Here is a 22,790-nt window from a genome sequence, read left to right on the forward strand (position 1 = left end):
TAAAGACTCTTCAGACATATCGGATGTGGAGCGGCTTCGATGTCCTCGAACTTTTCTTCTTTCAAATGAATTTTTGTTTTGTATTTTACAACAACAATGAGGATTTTCCCATTTAGTTGTGCTTTCATGACAAACGCTTAGCGCTGCCTTTGAAAGTTATGAGTTTGGCATGAAAGCACAACTAAATGGGAAAATCCTCATTGTTGTTGTAAAATACAATACAAAAATGCATTTGAAAGAAGAAAAGTTCGAGGACATCGAAGCCGTTCCACATCCGATATGTCTGAAGAGTCTTTACCGAAGACGAAACATGCATGTCACATATGTAGTAGTGGGTGTGTGGGTTCGAATCGTCGGCTTTCCTTTTTCACTTGCATAATAGATCATAAAGCTCGATTAAAAAATTAAAAAAATTAATCTTAAAATAAAAAAAAATTTTAAGTTCATTCATTTTTAGGGGACATTTTCAAGATTTCAGCTGCAGATTGAGTGCTTTGCTTTTGCACACACGTACAGAAGGAGTTCATCGGCTGGGCAAGCCAAATTGATAGTATATGGGCCGCTTTAAATATGTAAATATGCCTTGGGTATATATATGAATTACAACCACTAACAAATTTACAAAAACAATATTTGCTCTGTTCCAGAACCTGCAAGAATCTACAAGTTTTTACTACGATAACATTTTTTCCTCTATGTTATCGAACAAAATAGTAAAAATTAGTAGATTCTTGCAGTTCTGGAACAGGCCATATATTACGCAAGAATTTCTAGCAAGCATTACAAATTACTGCCAACTTTGACGAAATATAGGGCACTTCCCTTTGAAGCAGGACCGGCAAGCTGATTTACTTTATTAGCTACTCTGGCTTTGGAGGTGCTGACATTTTTTCGTTTTGTTGTTATTAAAAAATTTATGTCAATGAAAGTATTGAATAATTCGGTCGTTCTACAAATTTTCTCAGGAAAACATCATCATCATTATCCATTTCTGGTTGTTTTGGGAGCTCTTGACGAACACACAACCACCTATAACATGGCAACTCTGTCGGATTCAGAAGAAAAGCAAAACAAAAGGGAACACAAGAAAATGTCATAAATGGCAATACCTCCCATCTGTGGAATGGAAATAATAGTAAATGTCAAACAAAAGCAAATTTGCCAGACATTCTACATCACTTCATTCAAAGGATTTTTATTTATAAAAAATAAAAAGTTATTAGCAATAAAAAGGTGATTAATTTCATAGATCCACAAGGTAGCGGTGAACAACAACCTAACAAAAGTTTACTTGAATATTTACTTAGTCATCATCAATTGATGATGAGACAATTGAATAGGAAAACATGGTGGGGGTCAATGACGTTGGCCAAATCAATATTCCTCTTGAGCATAATTGCGGCATTTTTCCATGCCAAACTGGTGGAGGGGCGAAAACATCATTTGGAAGTTCAGGTAAGTAAATTGATTGAAGAGAATATCAAATAATGGAAATTATTAACTTTTGTTTGCATTCCACAGACTGACAGTCGTCCATACATTGCTCTGTCGACATTTGGATTCTACACCCATGGTCATTTAAATGTGAAATTAAGCAATTTAGCCTTGTCTTCAGAAACAGGCAATGAAAACGTAAGTTTCATTAATATCCTATAACACAAAATGTTCCTAAATTTATTGTTCATAATTCTTAGATTGGCTTGTCCCTGGACAAAACCACCATTGATCAAATGAATCCCTATTTGGATTCACATCAAAACAAATGCCTATTAGAGGAGTCATCAGGACTGGAACGGAATGGTCCGATTTTATTCTTTTTATTTGACTTGAAGAAATTACAGTAAGTATTGCGCGAATGTGTGTGCAAAAATGCACGGTAAAATACATACGAACTTATTTCTATGTAGGTAAATAAATGTGTAGGAATGTGTACAAAGGGCGGTAACTTTAGAAGAATAGTTAATAGGATGGCTGTCACTTTGACAACGAAATTAAAGAAGTTGTTTACTATCATTGCAATCCTTAAGTTATTGACAATTCTTTTGCAGTTGGTGAAAGGTTGGGTTTGAAGATGCATTCGATGACTGAAAAGGTATTCTAGCAAAGAAACCATATAAGAAAAAATGTATGGCCCTAAGGCATTATGGTAGTTAAATGTATATGTGGCAATTAAAACAAATCTTCTGTTTTTATTATATTTTTTAAAATTCTAGCGAAGAGGTTCCCTCGTCTTAAAAAAAAACAAAGGTTTTTAAAGAACTATGAACAATCCAAAGTAGTCTTGGTTGGCTTCCCTTAGCAAAAAAAAAAAAAAAAAATTAACACGATCCGAGGGACACTTAAACTGGATACAAGCGCCAAATTGTTAAACTTTTGCGGAAGAGGAGATACCTAAAGAAACGGATCAGCAAGGTCCATCTTATAATTGGATCTAATTTTGGGAGCCATTCTTTTCCTTTCTGTTGGTCACGTAGAATTTTTTTTACGATTTTTAAGTCATCGTTGCAATTGGTAGATAGTTAAAATCAATCCTCGAACAAGGGCTGTACCTGTAACCACAAAATTACTGGAGTTAGTTGCTGTTGTAACAGTATTTATTATTGTATGTTTGTGTGTTCGTTCTTCTGCTCAATCTGGCTCTGGGCCTATCTCCAGTTCCAGGAAAGCGATTGCTTCGATGGGATGTAGCCACAGATCCACTAGAGTTAGATGAGGTTTGGCAAGGCGGCTGAAAAGGTGAAGTGTGTTGTGTTCCTTGCCGCATCCTGGGCAGATGTTTTGCACGGTGCGATAGATCTTTGCCCTATAAGAATTTAGGCGACTGCAATATCCCGAGCGTAGTTGAGCCAAAACTACTCTGGTGTGTCGCGGCAGATGACGTTCATCAGCTGCGATAGATGGGGGGACATACTCCGAGGACTTTTTTATGGCCTTTGGAACTACGCCCGTGTTAATGCTATTCAAACCTGCTTTATATTGTTGGCTTAGAGGTTCTCTCCTGTATCGTTGGACTTCCTTCTCTAGAAAGTGACGGTCCTTCTTGATGTGTGATGTTTACCGGGCCTACCCAGCAGATAATGATTAGGATGGCTCTCACGGTAACACTCATGTTAGTAAGACAGCGAAAGCATCTCATTGTGTTGATGTACAGGAAGAACCTTTGCCTCCTCATGTAAATGATTCACAAGAGAAAGCACCCTGTTGCTGTTTCAGGGCGGCATTCTAATAAGTTTGAATCTTTTTCCATTGCATATCACATAAACTCGGGACCGAACTGGAGCTGCATAGCTTACCACAGATAGACCTATCGCGTTGTATGTTGTCTGCACCCCAATTGCTGCAGGCTAGAGACTTGAGGACCTTGTTCCTACTTCTCAGTTTTTCGCAGATAGCTGTGGCATGCGCGCACGGCATAACGTAATGTCAAATTTGACCCCTAGTTTGTGTCGGCAGTTTGTGGTCGGAATTCTGCTACAATCGACTCTGTTCTAAACTGCGCGGTTCATGTGGTGAAAAGAGTGACCGTAGATTTAGAGACAAAAATCTGCATATTCCTCGCGAGAAAAAAGGTGGTAAGGTCGGTCAAAAGGAGATCAGTCTTTCACAAATGTCGTCAGGGAAGGTACCTGATGCCAGGATCGTACAATGATCCGATCTCTATGCCGTCTGCAGTTGCATAATACAGGAATTCCATGTAAGACTGGCGTCCACAAATATATTTGATTATCCAACGTCTCAAACTTGACCGGAGGTTTATCTACTCCTCAAACGGAGTGAAGTGCTTCACAAACTCCAAGGCTTTTGATAAGTCAAGCGCCACTATCACTGTTCTATCACACGGCTTGCTCTAGTTGAGTTCCGACAAATATGGGCGGAGATCGCGTGCAACGCTCTTGTCGTGTTCTGCTGCTTACAGAACCCATGCTGGTGATCGGAAACTGGATAGCTATTTCTGATGCTAGGGAGGACTAAAGCCTCAAGGGTCCTAGCTACGGGCGACAAAAGTGAAATCGGCCTGTATGATACACCTTTGCTGGCATCCTTGCCTGGCTTTCAGACTTCGGGAACGATGTCAATGGCTAGTGACAGGTTGAGAATTTTGGTGAGATAACAACTCCCGTCTCACTCAGTTTTTCAGCATTACCATGGAGATTCTATCAAGGTCCAACGCTTTCGATGATTTAGCTTTCCTGATGGCATTCGAAACATCTTCTATTGTGAACGGTGGTAGTACATCCTCGGCGGGAAGAGATCTAATAAGACGTATTACTCTTCTCTTCGCCTTTGTATAAGTCAGCGTAACGTCGCCAAACGTGACTGAGCTGCTATCTTCAATCTTTCCAGGGTTCGAGAGTGACTTAACCGTTACCCACAATTCACTTATTCCGGCTCCAATGTTGCAACTCTTCAGATTATTTAACCACTTGTTCCGCTTATGCTCACCGACCAACCTGTTAACTTCCAGTACAAGCTCCCTGAGTCTGGGGTCACTGGGGTTGACACAACGAAGCTCATCATGCTCATTTACTTATCTCGGAATCCATTGCAATTAAATTGCAAAAAGGATGCATTTTATGGGATTGGAACTACAAGGCTGGTGTTAACATGTTGTTGCTGAGGGGACTGCGGGGGAGTTCCGTAATCTGACGACGACTCACTGGGGGCTGCGTTCGCGCAGCATGCAGCAACATAGTCCCTCGCGTGGACAAGTCCAGAGCAACCCCTTAGATACATCCACTCCTGACATCTATTACATCTCACCGAAGTTTGGATATGGGTGAAGATGCGGATGTGGCAAACCGAGAACAATTATATTGGCCTTGGGTTTTCCTCCATCCCGGAACGGACCAAAAAAATCCGGAGCTGGTATTCCGGGATATGCTGCTCCCAACACAGAAAAACGATACAAATACAAACATGTGAATGTACATTGAGATGACATCCAGTGGCCTCATTACGAAGAACTGGCCATATTTCGATGTGTTCCAAAACATTGGACAACAATTTTCTTTTTATAGATGGTAGTTATGAAATAAACACATCAAATGACTAACCGCATTGATTTTGCCATCAACACACAAATACACGTACAGCTTATCTATGACAATATCATGACACAAAAGTTATCTGATTATCCACCATTAGGTTAAACAACAACAACAACAACAACAGTAAGTAGTATTAACCACAAACTTCTTTTATTTTCCTTTTCATTCCCAAATAGGGTCCATGTAAAATGTTCACCCGAATGGAGAAATCAACACATTTATCGCGATTCCTCCATGTTTCCCATGTATCGCAACAAAAGACAATCAACAAAATTACACGAAGATAATTTATTTTTGGGACCAAGACGACGAAGACGTGATTTGGCGCCACATGATGGTGAGGCTAATGCTGATACAAATAACGATGCTGCTGCTGCTGAAGATGCCGCCGCAGCCTTGGACGGTTTTGATGATGATGATGATTCCTATGAGCCACCATCAATACCCTCTAAACCTCAAATACCCGAAAAGAAAAATGATGATGATAATGTTATATCTGAAGATAGATTAGAAGAACAAAAGGTGCTGCCAGAAGCTGCAAAGAACAAAGATGACAACGAAAATGTGCAGTCGGCACCGAAATCGGAAGAAAAATTAATTAAAGAAAAACCTGTTAAAAATGTGCCAATTGTTTCATCCAATGCGGCGGCTCAAGATAATGTGGTTGCCTCCGGTGAGAATATAATGCAACAGAATGCATTCTGCAACAACATGGTGTTGCCATTAACAAAAACCGTTGTGGATGGTGTTAATTATTATAATATGTCGGTATGTATGCTTTTATTTTGCCGAATACGGATCAAATAATTTATATATATTTTTTCTTTTTTTAGTTCTCAATGTTTGTGGCTACTTTGCACGAAGAAGGATTGTATAATTTATATTTCCACAACTGTGAAAATTATCATGGATTTGAGAAACAAGTTTCATTTGTGGTAAGTTTATATATTCCAATAAACACGGCTGTGGTAGCTGAATATAAAAGGAGTTCAAGAAAACTGACATTAAAATAAAGACTGTCTTCCTCCGAATCGTCAGATTCTTTGTAGTTTTTAAACTTCGTCAAAATATTTCAGTTGCACACTCATGCATTGTTCCTCGAAAATGCCATTAAATGCATCAGAAATAAAAACGGTACATGTTCGCTTTTTACCTGTGTTAAAAGAGGGCAATTGTGACGTTTTGAAATACATAGCTTCGCATTTGTTAAGTATTAAGGCGCTATGAAACACAATACTTTATGCAGTCATTTGCCACGCATCTGACGATATGGAAGTCAGCCAAACACATTTTATTTTGGTGGTAGCAATTCCTTAGTATTTGATATCTAATTGTCATTGATAAAACTGACCTTTTTATATCTTACAAAATCAACTACGCGTACAAAACTCATTTCTTTATTTATAGGTCGACATTGAAGAAAACAACAATGGCAACTACTTGTCCGCTGGTGAAATGCCTCTACCTGCCCTATATCTGATGATGTCGATATTATTCTTTTTATCAGGTCTATTTTGGGTCTTCATTTTAAAGAAGAGCAAGTATGTTAATGTTGTCCAAACATTTCCTATTGAAAAATTATGATCTGTTCTGCTTCTTTTCAGACACACTGTTTACAAAATCCATTACATTATGGCCGTTTTGGTATTCCTCAAATCATTGTCATTAATGTTCCATTCAATAAATTATCATTTTATTGAAATTCGTGGTGAACATGTTGAAGCCTGGGCCATTCTGTACTATATTGCACATTTGTAAGTATTATCATTGTTAAGAGTCCATATACATAATTATACCCTAAGCCATCAGACTTACGAGTTTATATACACTCTGATACGATCAACAATGCTTTATGGTTTTGGACCCCAAGTATGTTGAACAATATACGCTTCAGACAATTTTGAGTCGATTTCCTACTGTCTTTTTGGCTGGTGCGCGCGCGATTACCCTCGAACGGATCCACCAAGTTAGTCCAAACTTTGAACCTCGTAATATTTGGTCCAAACTTTGATCCATTTCGAAAATTAACCTACACCTGTAGGTTCCTTATCAAAAATCAACATTTTTCTCTAGAATGGTGGGCATCTCAGGGGTTATTCTAGATTCGCCCGTGTGAGGACTATGACAAAGAATATATTGCTGCATGTTTCATGAACACCGTGCCCAGTGAGTTTTTGCCTCCATCAGAATACGAAATTTCTCCGCAGTCCCTCCCCAAAATTACATCCTGTTTGCAATTAAATAGCAATGGTAAGATCGAAGGAATAGTGGACCTTTTGAATTGGAAGAATATCATAGAAGCGGCGATGCAGGAACTCGAAATTAACAACATCTCCAGTGCAAACCTACCTGTCCAAGGTACTGTATTGGCATGGATGCGTCGTTAATACTATTCAATTGCTGTCTCCGCAACAAAGTCTGAGTCGTTGTCGTCGCGATTCAAAAAAAAAAAAAAAAAAAAACACTGTCACCTGTTTACTGCAATGTTGCGATGGTTACAACGTTTTGCGGAAGGATCGTACAAAAAGTGGAGAGGGAGTGCTTGCCCTTTTTATACACCAGTCTTTCCAGTACAGACCTATCTCGCTTAATTTCGACTCTAGTGACATGGAATGTATGGTGGTAGGGGTTTATTGTGGGACTGTCGTGGTAAAGTTGCTTTATGTATACCGCCGATGAATTAGTTCGCTTTTGAAGGGAAATAATCGCGCCTGGTGCTAGGGGAATTCAATGTTCATCATGAGATTTGGCATTCCGCCCTAGGCAATAATCAGAGAAATAGGGTACAGCACTGGTCAAGCAAATTGATAGCTCCACATTTTGCACGATGAACGAAGGCGCTACTACGAGGATAAGTGGAGATTGCGACAGCTTACCAGACATCACTATAGTTGCATCCAGTCCAATAAATGACGTGTCCTGGCAACTAGTTATTTCCCTTTTCTCAGAACACTCAAGGATTCAGAGAATTTACCAATCCTCGCTTCAGAAAGCTGCCCAGTTCTTCAGATCCTCGGGTAGTTGAGAGAAATTTCTGGGACATAATTACAGCTGCAGACGTTCGACACATACCCGATGGTTTAATACCCGAAGTTAGACCAAAATTCCCAGCAGAGGCAAAGGAACTAGTCAATGAGCGTGATCAATCCCACCCCAGCGGGTTCTTTCGTACCCGCTTGACCCGAAACCATATTGTTTCAGCCAGCGTTAAACCTATGCTTCTACATAGGTTTTTATGCTGCTACAACAAGAACAACAACAACATGAGCGTGATGAGCTTCGCCGTACGAACCCTGAAGAAGAGAACTTACTCTTGAAGTCAACAGGCTGGTAGGGGAACATAAGCGGAAAAGTGGCTAGAACACCTGAAGCATTACAACATTTGTACCGAATTAAGTAGAATGTGGGCAACGCTGAATCCAGGAAAAAAGGATGATAGAACGGCTGTTACTCTTTTTTACGGGCAATTTGTAGATCACCCCGACAGTAATAGAGGGAAGAGGAGTATGCTACGCCGCATTAGAGCCCTCTCAGCCGATACGATAAGCGATGTTGCGTTTGGCCCACATGGAATCTCAGTCGTAATGATCGTTAACCACCCAGTAGCCCGGAAAGTTGTTAGAGTGGCTGCGCTACTAAAGTCAAGTAAGGATGCCAGCAGATTCGAATCGTACAGGCCGATTACCCTCCTGTCGCCAGTAGCGATGATTCTAGAGTCACTTCTCCTCCCTGTGATGAGAACCAATTTCCCAGTGAGCCTACATCGGCAGGGATTTCGGAAAATACACAGTGCCACAATAGCATTACGCGCCATATCCAAACATATCAGTCGAGGACTGAAAAGTGGACCCAACAGTCATGGTGGCTCTTGAACTATCGAAGGCCTTTAATACCGTTAACCAATCCAAGCCGTTCGAGGAGATACAAAAGACTACCCTCCAACCGTGTTGGATAATCAGACGTTTGAGGAATGCGGAAGCAAGAAGTCCAAAGCACGTATGGTGAAACAGAGAGTTCCCCAAGGCGGTGATATATCTCAGAAACCTTTCTGAAATGCCACATCCTCCAGACGGCATAGAGATCGTAATGTATGAGAATGATTGTGCCATCTTGGCGTCGGGTCCTATCGTCGATGACATACATATGTGATAGGTTAAATGACTGCATGGCTGACCATCTGAAGAATATGAAAATAAAAGCCGCTAAATCCACTGCCGCACTGTTCACCACTTGGACGGCTGAAATGAGGCTCCCACTGAGCATATTGGTCGATGGTGACCTGATTTCCAACACTAACTTCCCCAAAATATTGGGTGTAACGTTCAATAGCAAGTTTAAGTCATCCGCGCAACCCAAAGCTATTTGCGATAAGAACAGAAGTAGGCACAAAGTCCTCAAGTCACTGGCCGGCAGCACTTGGGTTGCAGACAAAGAAACTTTGTTGACCTCTTACAAAGCAATAGGCCGTACTGTGGTAAGCTATGTGGGGCCAGTGTAGTATGTAAATGTTAGCGCTGCGCAGTGGAAGAATATTCAAACCTGGCAGATTGCCGCCCTAAGAACTGAAACAGTGGACCTCTTCATGAGGAGACAAAGGTTTACCGGTGCATCAGCACAACAGGAAGTTGTCGACGCAGTACCTGCTTGGGTGATATCACCGTGAGCATCCATGTCACTATTTAATGGTCTGAAGAGATTTTTATGATCTAGTGAGGGAGATGTCTAAAGAGGTCTCTAGACCAACGAGCCTATCAGGCAGGCTTGGATAGCATTCGCACTGATGCAGTCGCGCATGCAGCACAGAGATACACTGTGCGAGCCACCTCCCATTTATTGCAAGAGAAGAACGCCAGCCGACAAGGCAAACCCAAGTGGTTTTAGCCTCTCTTAAAATCCGAACGATGCAGTCGCCTCCGATTTGATGCCACGATAGCCACCACAGAATCAGATATACGAACAAATGTATTTGCGTTGCTTCAACAACGACAACCAAAAGTTAAATTATCCAAAACGGTGGGTCCGGAAGTAATATCCATCAATATGAGCCTAGACCTGAGTATCTAAAGAAAGTCTTCAACTTATCGATAGGAAACCTCTTCAAAACGATCTAAGAAGTGGTCTTAAAAGCGCAAAAGTGTTGAACATTTGCGGAGTTGATACAAGAAGGGATGGACAGACGTAGTCCATCTTGGAACTGGATCTAATTCTGGGAGTCATTCCTCTTAGACACAGTAGGATTTTAAGAGCTTTGTGTTCTTTATGTAACGAAGCATGGACTTGTGCACGAAAAAATTGCATCATCGTATTTAGAACCCCAAGAATTATCTTCAATGAAATTTTCAAAACAATCTTTGAAAAGACTTTAAACTTCATGTAGCAAAAAAAATTGAACTTCATTTAATTTTGAGAGAAATGATAAGAAGTGCAAAAGTTGGACAAATGTCAGCCACTCCTCCAACCAACAATTTTAGATATATGTGTATGTCAGGAAGCATGAACCTGCCCTCGAAAAGTTATACCGTTTTAATCATGATCACAAGGAGTACCTTCAGCGACATTTCAATACATTTATCCGAAAATTTTGTGATTAAGCTACTCAAATGTGTTGTCTTGGAAATTGATTTAAGTTTGGAAGAAATATTACGATGTGCAATGTTTTGGCCACATCGGATACTCAGTTTGTATCGCGCTTATCGGTCATTTTACTTTAGTTTGAAAGAAATTTCTGAAAATGTTAGAGTTATCTTGCGTAATAGCCATTTTAGTATGGACCATTATCTTAGGAGGTATATCCGGAAAAAATGTACCGTTATAAATGAGGCCGCTCGAACCAACCTACTGAAAAAGAATCAAAACGATGCGAGAGCAGCTCTTAAACTTCACTTTATCCGAATTTTGTGAAAAAGAATCAAAACGATGCGAGAGCAGCTCTTAAACTTCACTTTATCCGAATTTTGTGTGGGAGTTATCTTGCACAATAGCCATTTTAGTATGTGCCGCCAGGGTTTTGGAACTTTTGGGCCATTATTTCAGGAAGTATTGACTTACTCTGGAAGAAATTGTACCGTTGTGAATGAGGGCGCTAGATATAGTCCATATTCCAACCTGATACTTGACTGCATGAAATAACTCGATGTGCAAAGTCTGTACCAATCAGAAACTCCCTGCGAGAATTATCATGCGGGTTTGTGATTTTGGTTGGTGTCGTCAGGGTTTCTTGGAGCTTTTAGGCCAATATCTCAAGAAGTATAAACTTGCGCAAGAAAAAAAATTGTATCGTCGTAAAAGGAGCCGCAAGGACAACCTACTGAAAAAAATTCGAAACTATCCGAGAGGTGCTCTTAAACTTCACTTTATCCAAATTTTTTGTGGCGGTTCGCGAAGGAGTGGACCAATGTAGTCCATATTCGAACCTGATCTATATCTGAAAGGAATAATATGATGTGCAAAGTTTGGACCAAATCGATTGCTCCCTTCGAGAGTTATCGTTCACACCATTTTGCAGAAAAAATTTGAACTTTTGTGGGAGAGGTACCCGGAGGAGTGGACCGATATGGCTCATCTTCGAACTTAAACTAAGTTTGGACAAAATATTACGATACCCAAAATTTGGTTCGAATCGGTTGATCCGTTCGAGAGTTATCGTGCGCACCAGCCAGACAGACGAACGGACATGGCTAAATAGACTATAAATTGTCTGAAACTAATTTCGTCCAAACGTAATTGGGGTCTAAAACCGTTATTTCGATAAGGCACATTTTTGGTCGTATCCAAAGTGTATAATATACCCTTTCTAGCCTAAAGGCTGAGGGTATAAAAAAAATCCGAGACATGTCCTTAAACTGTACTTTTGCAAAAAAAAATTTTATGGACCGATTTTTATACAACAAAAACCTAACCTCAAATGGTATGCATCATATCTTTTTCAGACTTAAGGGTGCTGTTCTATTCATAACAATTGTTCTTATTGGAACTGGTTGGACCTTCATCAAACACATTTTATCGGACAAGGATAAGAAAATCTTTATGGTTGTCATACCACTGCAGGTAATGATGCAATGCAATTTCCCTCGCTCACATTTTACATATTTCCAATAATAAAAATTATTATTTTTTTCGCTTTTTTGTAGGTTCTTGCCAATGTTGCTGAAATTATTATTGAAGAATCGGAAGAAAGTGATGCCGAATTCCGTACATGGCACAACATTTTCATATTTGTCGATCTGTTGTGTTGCGGAGCAATTCTATTCCCAATTGTCTGGTCAATACGTCATCTGCACGAAGCCTCGGCTACAGATGGCAAGGCGGCCATAAATCTACGCAAGCTAAAATTATTCCGCCAATTTTATATTATGATTGTTTGCTACATCTACTTTACACGAATTATTGTCTATCTACTGAAGATGACAGTGGCCTTCCAATATGCATGGCTTGATGAAATGTTCCGTGAAATGGCCACATATGTTTTCTTTGTACTGACGGGTTATAAATTCCGTCCAACTTCATCACATCCCTATTTTGCTGTCGACGATGATGATGACGATGACGAGGTGGAGGTGTTGACAGAATCGGGATTAACACACAATACCATACATCGTACAAAGGCTCAATCGCGTAATGTTGTATCGGGTACCACCATAATCGAGGGCAACGATGAAGAGAAGGAGAATCTAATATCGAAACGTGAATCTAGTCATGAATACGATTAGATTTGATTCGTCATAAGTAGAGTGAAAAAAAAAACAAATCAATATTTAGATTATTTGTATATGTATTTTTTTTTAATTTAATTTGACTTAATTATACAACAAACAACCTATGAGGTTTATACCTTAAAAGGGTGGGTTGGTTTGGCCAATGTTGGTGTTTTGTTTTGCCTAGAACTTTTGTTTGGGGTTCCCTTAATAAAGCCAATAATAAACATTAATTTTAGGCAAAACACGATGTCCACATTTTTCTTCCATCCACTTTTATTTCTGATTTGATTTTCTTCTTTCTTAAACAACAACAAAATATCAGATAGACTGAAAATGAAGAAAGTAATTGATGAGTATTTGTGTTATGTGGTTTGATTTAATTTCTTTTTTACTTTGTTTCGCAAATTGCCACCTTGTTTATTTGATTGTTTTAAGAGTAGGACACTTGGACAAGAAGTATTTTTAAAGTAGGTCCATTTAGAGGAATATAAATTGCTTTCGCTATCTCTGATTCCAGGAATATATATTTAAAGTATGAATACAATACAAAAAATAGATAATTTTATATTTCATTTATAACCATTTAGTAATGCGAAATAAAATTGGTATAAATATTTGTTTAATGATTTTTCATATTTTTATACTGATTGCTTTACAGTTAAAGTTTAGTAATTTCAAGTACAACTGTCTCCTGATGCTGTGGTCGTTATATAATTTGTTGTAGACACTGTAAAACTGGGTCTTAGTTGTTTGTAAATTTGGGCATAAATTGTATGAAGAATATCATGTATGTTGTTATGGAACCAATAGCCTAAAACAAACAAGAAGAAATTATATTCGTAATGAAATGAAAGTTATTCAGCCCAATTATGAACGGCCTCTCACCGTGAGTTTTCTCTTTCTCGCCTCCTCCCCTATTATAAACATCATATCGCCGTGAGTGATGTTATGTTCTCACTGTTCCCTTATTATAAACAACAAGAGGGTGAGCAAAACTCACGTTCGTGAAAAAATTAGCTATTACAAATGTAAAAAAAGTGAGAAAAAGAGGCAAATTTCTGCTGAAATTTCTCACTACCGAAATCAAAGTGAGTTGAACAAAAAAATTTAAGTGTGAACATTTATTTTAAAAAATACGAATATTTTGTATCTGTAATGATAATTAATTGTATTTTAGGTTGAAAGTAACAAAAAATAATAAGAGATTTTTTATGTTGTGAGGTTATTGTTGACCTTTGGACGCTATTTTCTTTGGTTTTAATTTGGCTTGAGGTCAACTTAAAAATTTAAAAACAAATGGGCGTTTTTGTTTTTATTCTTATAAAAAGAAAGAAATATCATTATTATAAATTTCTACCATAATGTTTATAGTTGCATAAAACGAATGTTCTTGTTTTTTAAAGCTTAGGACATTGACCGCTAACATTTTTTCAGAGTTCTTTACGAATTCGGTCTGAATCTCTGAATTCTTTCAGAATTTGGTACAAAATTGGGTCTACCTTCAGTTCCAAGAATGGCATGTAACTATCCACTGGAGTTATATGACTAGGTTTGGCATCGCACCATTAAAAGACGCAGAGTGCTGTGCATGGTGCTATCAATATTTGCCTAAGAATTTAGACGACTGCAATATCCCAAGTATAGTTGAGCAAAAACTACTCTGGTTTGTTGTGGACTTTATTCACACTATATTTGTTTACATTAGAACCTGCGACTATGTGAAAGCTATTCAAAACTACTTGAAATGCTTGTTGAGCAAAGGGATTCTATCCAGTATGGTTGGGCTTCCCTCTCTAGAACCTAGTGTGTCGGGCCAACCCACCCAACGTTTTAGTTACAGTACTTGCTCGGGCATTACCGTGAGAGCCATCCCTATCTCACGGTAATGCCCGAGCAAGTACTGTAACTAAAACGTTGCCCGTGGTATGTATCAGTGAAGGAGGTTCTAAATCGAGTTTTCAGGTATGGACAGATCAAAAAGGTACATTCTGCATAAAGCGGCTCACAACTATACAAGGACCCAATCAGGAGCAACCCATGTCTGCAATTGTTATTCCTAGAGAGAGTAATGTACACGATTTGGATCTTTTCGGGTCGCAGTCTTGGAAAGAATGGGAGATGGTGCTAAACACAACTTCCACTTCATTTCCTTGGTATTCCGCAGAATTTGCCATTTCTGTTATCACCCAAAATGCAAAATTAAACATTTACTTATTGTAGCCATTTAATGACGTTTTTAAACGACATTTGTTCACTTTTTTACGATTTTTCAATAAATTTCACGAATTCTTCAGTGTAAATAAACAATTTTCACATATCTGCCAAAACAAAAGAACAGCTGTTACAGATGTTGCCATGTTGTTTTAATGTTGTATTTTCTTTTACCAATATCCATGTTCTTTTACAGTGGATTGTTAATAACTGACATTTTTCTTGCTAGAAATGTTTATTAATTTGAAAATTTATTTATTTTTTATACAAAAAATAAGAATTAATTAATCTCAAAGTTATTTGTGCAAAAAATGACGGTATGGCAACACAAATTATTATTTCAAGGGTTCACAAGTCGCGCCATTATTTTCCATTTTCCGACTTGTCAACCCTTGTTCACTTTTTGTGCTCCTCCCTGCTCAATCATAATAGCTCGAGCAGGTGAAAGTGAACTGAAACTCACTTGTGAGTAGCTCCCTACGTGAAGATTCATAATCGCTATGATTATGTATTTATTATCCGCTTACCCGGGTCAACATATAACCATCCATTCTGGCAATACCAACACCATTAATACAAATATTCTGATGAAGAATTTGCAAAGAAAAGTTTTGTAACTAGGGAGGGGGAGGTAAATAAAATTAACTCAGTACCAGAACACAATATATTTTAATAAGGCTCTCTCTCTCACCTGCAAACTAACACTCGTGTTCTGATTGTTAAACTGAGTTATGATATTGTGTAAATTTAATGTGATAAATTTAACCTAAAAATGTGAAAACAATTAAAAAATATCAGTTGGCATTGTCGGCAGAGATATACCCTCAGCCTGTGGCATAATAAACAGAAGCAAACCTAGTATGGGTTGTTTTTATACCCTCAGCCTTTATGCTAACGAGGGTATAAACACTTTCATACGGGCAAAATGTGCCTCATCGAAATAATGGTGTTAGACCCCAAGTATGTTTGGACGAAATGTGTTTCAGACAATTTGGAGTTGATTTAGCAATGTCCGTCTGTCTGTCTGGCTGGCTGGTGTGCACGATAACTCTCGAATGGATTAACCGATTCGGTCCAAAATTTGGCTTTCGTAATATTTTGCCCAAACTTAGTTTAAGATCGAGGATGGGCTATATCGGTCCACTCCTTCTGGCACCTCCCCCACAAAAGTTCGAAAATGTTCTTGAAGGAAGTAACCGATTTGATCCATACTTTGCACATGATGAGGTTCCAAAATGGACTCAATCGGTCCACTCCTTCGGGTACCTCTCACACAAAATTTCGGATAAGTTCAGATTAGGACCTGCTCTAGAATCGCTTTGATTTTTTTTGTAACAACTTGTATTCATTGCCCCCCATACGAGGGTACAAGTTTCATAAGGGGGCTACTACATACTTCCTGAGAAAATAGAAGATGCAATAAGCCCCTATGACACCGTGTTTCGTGGTTGGAGCGCATTATAACTCTCGAACGGATCTGCCGATTCGGTCCAAGTTTGGCCTTCGTAATATTTTGTCCAAACATAGTTTAAATTCGAAGATAAGCCATATCGGTCCACTCCTTCAGGGCAACCCCACTCAGTGGGGCAACTGCGTCCGTGTGAATGCTATTCAATCCTGCTTGATATGCTTGTTGATCTAGGGGTTCTCTCCTGTATCGTTGGACCTCTCCCTCTAGAGCATGGATATCCTTCCTGATCTCCCTGAATGGGCCGGGCCTACCCACAAGATGGTGATTGGGATGGCTCACACGATAACATCCAAGCAGGTACTGCAACGAAAGCATCTCATTGTGTTGCTTTACAGGAAGAATTTTTGCCTCCTCATGTAGATGGTCCACTGAAGATTTGAGGAGGCACCCTGTCGCTGTTCTCAGGGCTGCATTTTGGCAAGTTTGAATCTTTTTCCAGTTCGAATCACACAATCTCGGGGACCAGACTGGAGCCGCATAGCTTACCACAGACCGACCTATCGCGTTATATGTGGTCAACAAGGTCTCTTTATCTGCACCCCAAGTGCTGCCGGCCAGGGACTTGAGGACCTTGTTCCTACTTTTCAACTTGTCGCAGATAGCTGTGGCGTGTGCGCACGACGTGAATGTAGTGTCGAATGTGACCCCTAAAATTTTAGGGCAGTTTGTGGTCGGAATTCTGCTACCGTCGACCACGACATTCAACTCACGTCCAAACTGCGCTGTCCATGTGGTGAACAGAGTGGCTGTAGATTTTGTGGGGGAAATCTGCATATTCCTCGAATGGAAAAAGGTGGTAAGATCAGTTAAATAGTTGTTCAGTCTCTCACAGATGTCATCAGGATAGGTACCCGACGCCAAGATCGTGCAATCATCCGCATACGTCACGATCTCAATGCCGTCTGGAGGGGGTGGAATACAGGAGAGGTAGAGGTTAAACAGTTCCGGAGATATCACCCCACCTTGGGGAACTCCCTGTTTCACTCTACGGGGTTTGGACTTCTTATTCCTGAATTCCACGTACGACTGGCGTCCACACATATAGTTGACTATCCAACGTTTCAAGCTTGGCCGGAGGGTTGTCTGCTCAATGTCCTCAAACAGCGTGGAGTGCCTGACTGTATCAAAGGCTTTTGATAAGTCAAGAGCCACCATCACTGTTCTATCGCACGGCCGTCTCTGGTTGAGTCCTTTACAGATACATGTGGTAATGGCGTGCAGCGCTGTTGTCGTGCTGTGCTGCTTACGGAATCCATGTTGATGATCGGCAACTTGATAGCTATTTCTGATACTGGGGAGGATCAAGGCCTCAAGTGTCTTTGCTACGGGCGACAAAAGCGAAATCGGTCTGTACGATTCACTTTTGCTGGCATCCTTGCCTGGCTTCCGTAGTGGGACCACCCTGCCCATTTTCCAGACTTCGGGAACAACGAGGGTGGCTAGCGACAAGTTGAAGACTTTGGTGAGATACTCGACTCCCGCCTCATCCAGCTGCTTCAACATTACCATGGAGATTCCATCAGGGCCCAACGCTTTGGATGATTTAGCGTTCCTGATAGCATTGGCAACATCATCCATTGTAAATTGTGGTGGTTCATCCTCGGCAGGAAGAGATCTGATGCGACGTAATACTCTTCTCTTCGCCCTGTCACCCTCGGGATGCTCGACAAACTGTCGATTGAAATTACTTGCGCACCTCTTCGGGTCAGTCAACGTAACGTCGCCAAACGTGACTGAGGTCCTATCTTCCCTTCTTCCAGGGTTCGAGAGTGACTTAACCGTTGCCCACAATTCACCTATACCGGCTCCAATGTTGCAGCTCTTCAGATGATTTAACCATTTGTTCCGCTTATGCTCGCCGACCAGCCTGTTAACTTCCAGTGTCAGCTCCCTGACCCTGGGGTCATTGGGGTTGATACGACGAAGCTCATCACGCTCGTTTGCTAATCCCGTCGCCTCTGCTGGGAAATTTGGTCTTACTTCGGGTATTCGACCAGCAGGGATATGGCGAGCGGCTGCAGCAGTGATGATGTCCCGGAACGTCCTTTCCGCTACCCGAACATCAGAAGGATTGGGCAATTCTCTGAAGCGGTGATTGGTGAACTCTCTGAAACTCGGCCAATCAGCTTTTTTATGATTGACGAACGTGCGGCGTTCAGAGGTGATGAAGTCGGGTGGTCTGCTAATGGAGACTATTATGGGGAGATGGTCTGATCCAAGGGAAATGACGGGTTGCCAGGTAACGTCATTTGTCAGACCAGGTGACACGATGGTTATGTCAGGCGAACTGTTACACTCTCCTCTAATTCTGGTAGGGGCGTCCTCATTGACCGTGCAAAACGTAGAGCTATCAATCTGCTCAGCCAGCGCTGTACCTCTCTGGTCGTTTCCGAGGGCCGAATGCCACATCTCATGATGCGCATTAAAATCCCCCAGGACCAGACGATTATGACCTTGCAAGAGCGGGCTAATGTCAGGCCTATAATCATGGATACAGCTATTTCTCGGCGGGATGTATACATTCAGCAACTCTATCTCGGCAGCTCCACACCTGACTGCTACCCCCATACATTCCATGTATGGGTCATTAGAGACAGGCTCAAGCGAGATAGGTCTGTATTGGACAGACTGGTGCAATAGGAAAGCCAATCCCCCACCTCCACTTCTGGTACGATCTTTCCTCAGAACATTGTAACCATCGCAATGCTCTAAGCTGTGGTTGTTGTTCAGCTTGGTTTCCTGCACCGCCGCGACCTTGATGTTCTTCCGACTCATAAAATCTACTATCTCCTCGATCTTACCTCGGAGTCCATTGCAATTCAATTGCAAAAAGGCTGCATTTTCGGGGATTGGGACAACAACGGCTGGTGTTAAAGGCTGCGTGTGTGGTTGTTGTCGAGGGGACTGCGGGGGAGTTTCGTAATCAGACGACGAGGGAGTCTCGTAATCCGACGACGACTCACTGGGAACTGTGTTCACACAGCATGCAGCAACATAGTCCCTGTCGTAGTCCCTCACGTGGACGAGTCCAGAGCAACCCCTTAGATGCACCCACTCCTGACATCTATTGCATCTCACCGAAGATTGGATGTGGGTGAAGATGCGAATGTGACAAACTGAGCACAGATATATTGGTCCTGGGTTTTCTTCCGTCCCGGCTCGGACCAATAGAATTCGGAGCAGGCATTCCGGGATATGCTGCTCCCAACACATAAAAACGAAACAAATATGAACATGTACACACTGAGGTGGCAGCCGCTGGCCGGAACATTGGTTTTGTGTTGTTCCGGGTCAATCCGGTACGAAAGAACCCGCTGCCGTGGGATTGCCGCTCGTGTGAATAAAGTACTTGGAGTACATCCTCCATCTATCGCAGCTGAGGAGCGTCAGCTGCCACGACAAACTAGAGTAGTTTTGGCCCAACTACGCTCGGGATATTGCAGTCGCCTAAATTCTTATTGGGCGGAAATCGATCGCACCGTGCAAGACATCTGCCCAGTATGCGGCATGGGCCCGCACGACACACAACACCTTTTTAACTGCCCCGCCAAACCTACCCATCTAACTCCAGTGGATCTATGGCTACATCCCATCGAAGCAGCCACTTTTCTTGAACTGGAGATAGACCCAGAGCCAGATTGAACAGAGGAACGAACAAATAAACATAACAAAAACACTGTTACAACAACAACAACTCCTTCAGGTACCTCCCCCACGAAAGTTCAAAAATGTTCGGAAAAATTGTGCGCACGATAAATCTTGAAGGGAGTGACCGATGTAATCCATACTTTGCACATCCTAATGTGTCTACCAGATATATTTCAGGTTCGAAAATGGACTATATTTGTCTACTCCTTCTGGTACTTCTCACACAAAATTCCGGATAAGTTCACTTTAAGACCTGCTCTCGAATCACTTTGATTTTTGTGGAAGTGATTTGGATTCGCTACCTCTATTAAGACGGTAAAAGTTTTTCAGGGGCAAGTCCATAATTCTTAGGAAAACAGCCGGAAAGGTGTAAAAATCGCTGTCACCATAGGTGGCTGTTGGTGAACACGATAACTCTCGAACTGTTCAACCGATTTGGTCCAACATTTGGTCTTCGTCACCGGTCCACAACTTCCGGTACTTCTCCCCAATATTTAAAAAATGTCACTAAAATGCTAGGACGATATCACTTGAATGGGGCAAGCAATTTGCTCCAAACTTTGGATCTCCGAATATTTTGTCAAAATTTAGTTTAACTTCTAAAACGGCCCATACCGGTTCTCCCTAAGGGTACCTCGCCCACAAAGGTTCAACATTTGTGTCTTAGTGCAGTTAATTCCTAATCCACATTTTTGTCGGCAAGTTAAAATGTCCAAAAAGGGCCACAAAATTCTGAAGAGACCTTCGATTTGTCCGTAGGTGAAAGTTTCACTTCGCATTGGCTGAGGGTATATATCTGTCGGCAAAGCCGACTGACACTTTTTCCAAAGCACTTCTGTTGTAATGTATACAACGAGAACTATCCGAAATAAAGTTGAAAATTTATCCGCGAAAAGGTTTCAACCTGTTTTTAAGTCTAAATATTTGAAATTTTGTGGGGAAGTTCCGGAAGACGTAGACCGATAAAATCTATCTTCGAATATGTTCTGGGACACACCACCTCTCACTTCACGCCTCAAGCATTTTATTCACCCCAATTGCGCTTATTTTTCGAGAATTTTGTGGACGGACTAGGGTGTACTCTTCTTTTTAAATACCCTAGTGAATCTTAGCCCCAAGAAATTCGCAAAAAATAGGAGTAAATGGGTGAAGAAAATGCTTGAGGCGTGAAGTGAGAGGTGAAGTGTGTCTCAGAACATACCCGATTATTTCAATGAGGCAACTTTTCATCTTTAGCCAAAGGCTAAGAGTATAATAAAAAAAAATTGTCACATGTTGAGATATTTTAAGAATCTTACCACATCCATACAGGCCTTTGAAGATATCAAAAACATTGGGATCTGCATAAATGCCGGTATTAACAAAATTATTTCTAAAAAATTAGACATTATTTGTATTTATTTCAATAACTTTAAATATGGATGCTGGAAAACAAGAGTGAGAGGAGGATTTTTTTTACCTACCTATAGGATTCCAACCTCTATAGACCGAATAATAGCCAAAATATGAATCGACCAATACTCGAACGTAAATCATCAACAGTACAGCGATTATGGAGAAACCAAATGAATTTTGAAAATGTTCAAACATTTCATAGATTAGCTGATAGATTTGTTGTTTTTCGGCCAGTTTCGAACGTAAAAATATTTCGAAACCCTGAAAACCTGTACCATAGGCATGAAATCGCGAATAGTCAACCATTAGACCCAAATCCTCTTTAAGTTTCACCAATTCCTGGCGTATCAATTCAATGTAAAATATAAATTGCATATTACGAAGGTGTACGACAAAAATGAACGGTACAAAAACACTCCAAAATAAAATCAAATGACGTGTCATTTGTCGCAGTGAGAAAAATATCACCATAACACCGATTTCCGTCACCACAACCGTATGGAATATTATAAGAAAACGGCGATTTTTTCGTATATCTTGAAGCCATATTTGTTTCGAGCATTTCTGAATATTTTTTGGCGAATAATTTGTTTGTAGCTTGTCATAAATCTCCCAAAATTTTTCGACGGAAGCGCGATTTATTATCGCTTCTAAATAGGCACAAGTGGCTGCCATATCACCGAATATGATTTTCATGGAATCATTGAAATAACCAAATTTATCACCATTAAAGAGAAAATCATCATTGCCAAATAATGCCACACATGTTATGATATTGAATGCAATCATTAGCGTACAGGACCAGAGGCGACGACCTAAGCGTTCTTTTTGATTCACATCCAAACTTAAAGTACAATATCCAATTGCCCGGAATATTTTTTGATGGCATCGCAAAACAAGCGGTACTTTTTCCGACATGGTTAAAACTCAACTAAAAATGCTCTTCATTAGCTATTGAAGCCGTTGAGTGTTGAGTTTTTTTTATCGCTAACATCTTAGTAGTTTGTAAAGATTTGTATCTCCGCATATTTGACAGTTACTTATTATGGATCCATTAGTAGGACTGAATCTTATAGAAGTATTATCGCCCAGTAAGGGCTAAAGTTAATTGGACTTGAATATATGTTACATAAATACAGATGTAGAGTTAATAAAGTTAATTTAAAATAATACCGTTGGCCAACTAAACATTTGCAAAATGAATAAATAAATATACAGTCAGTTAAATGTTTGCAAATAAAACCAAAAATCAGTCGCCTTTATATACATATCTTCCAACAAACATCTCTGAAGGGACAAAGGAGATTTCACTCCCATCAA

General features: G+C 40.4%; 2 protein-coding genes across 5 annotated transcripts; one reads left to right on the plus strand and one right to left on the minus strand.

Annotated features, from left to right (window-relative positions):
* Positions 1-1,087: 1,087 nt before the first annotated feature.
* Positions 1,088-13,368, plus strand: LOC141398575 (protein GPR107). Of its 3 annotated transcripts, none has more exons than XM_073975972.1 (10): positions 1,088-1,233; positions 1,308-1,455; positions 1,522-1,632; positions 1,695-1,840; positions 5,225-5,816; positions 5,882-5,983; positions 6,456-6,589; positions 6,653-6,802; positions 11,978-12,095; positions 12,179-13,368. In XM_073975972.1, the coding sequence occupies exons 1-10, from the start codon at positions 1,100-1,102 to the stop codon at positions 12,755-12,757; spliced, it is 2,214 nt and encodes a 737-aa protein (XP_073832073.1). In that variant the 5' UTR covers positions 1,088-1,099; the 3' UTR covers positions 12,758-13,368. The 3 variants fall into 3 exon arrangements, with proteins under 3 accessions (XP_073832073.1, XP_073832072.1, XP_073832074.1); XM_073975971.1 differs by having other exon boundaries at positions 1,123-1,233; positions 1,287-1,455; XM_073975973.1 differs by having other exon boundaries at positions 1,169-1,455.
* On the minus strand, positions 13,138-22,405 carry Gr8a (Gustatory receptor 8a). Of its 2 annotated transcripts, XM_073975974.1 has the most exons (5): positions 21,539-22,405; positions 21,374-21,447; positions 15,648-15,722; positions 15,484-15,573; positions 13,138-13,556 (listed from the first exon to the last, which is right to left on the minus strand). In XM_073975974.1, exons 1-5 carry the CDS (start codon positions 22,386-22,388, stop codon positions 13,488-13,490), a joined length of 1,158 nt encoding a protein of 385 aa, XP_073832075.1. In that variant the 5' UTR covers positions 22,389-22,405; the 3' UTR covers positions 13,138-13,487. The 2 variants fall into 2 exon arrangements, 1 of the variants encoding a protein (XP_073832075.1); XR_012411665.1 differs by lacking the exons at positions 15,484-15,573; positions 15,648-15,722; positions 21,374-21,447; positions 21,539-22,405 and adding an exon at positions 13,631-13,767 and having other exon boundaries at positions 13,419-13,556.
* Between the last annotated feature and the right edge of the window lie 385 nt (positions 22,406-22,790).

The sequence above is a fragment of the Musca autumnalis genome, unplaced genomic scaffold (genome assembly GCF_047663935.1).
Source record: "Musca autumnalis isolate F117 unplaced genomic scaffold, ASM4766393v1 scaffold_3, whole genome shotgun sequence".
Classification (NCBI taxonomy): Eukaryota; Metazoa; Arthropoda; class Insecta; order Diptera; family Muscidae; genus Musca; species Musca autumnalis.

Excerpts from the sequence above, each read along its gene's own strand:
- LOC141398575 (XM_073975972.1), top strand. The coding sequence starts at position 1,100 with ATGGCAATACCTCCCATCTGTGGAATGGAAATAATAGTAAATGTCAAA. Across the intron at positions 1,456-1,521 it reads AACATCATTTGGAAGTTCAG|ACTGACAGTCGTCCATACAT; the intron begins GTAAGTAAATTG and ends TGCATTCCACAG. Across the intron at positions 5,984-6,455 it reads AGAAACAAGTTTCATTTGTG|GTCGACATTGAAGAAAACAA; the intron begins GTAAGTTTATAT and ends CTTTATTTATAG.
- Gr8a (XM_073975974.1), bottom strand. The coding sequence starts at position 22,388 with ATGTCGGAAAAAGTACCGCTTGTTTTGCGATGCCATCAAAAAATATTC. Across the intron at positions 21,448-21,538 it reads TAGAGGTTGGAATCCTATAG|AAATAATTTTGTTAATACCG; the intron begins GTAGGTAAAAAA and ends CTAATTTTTTAG. Across the intron at positions 15,723-21,373 it reads CAAAGGCCTGTATGGATGTG|GTTAAATTTATCACATTAAA; the intron begins GTAAGATTCTTA and ends TCACATTTTTAG.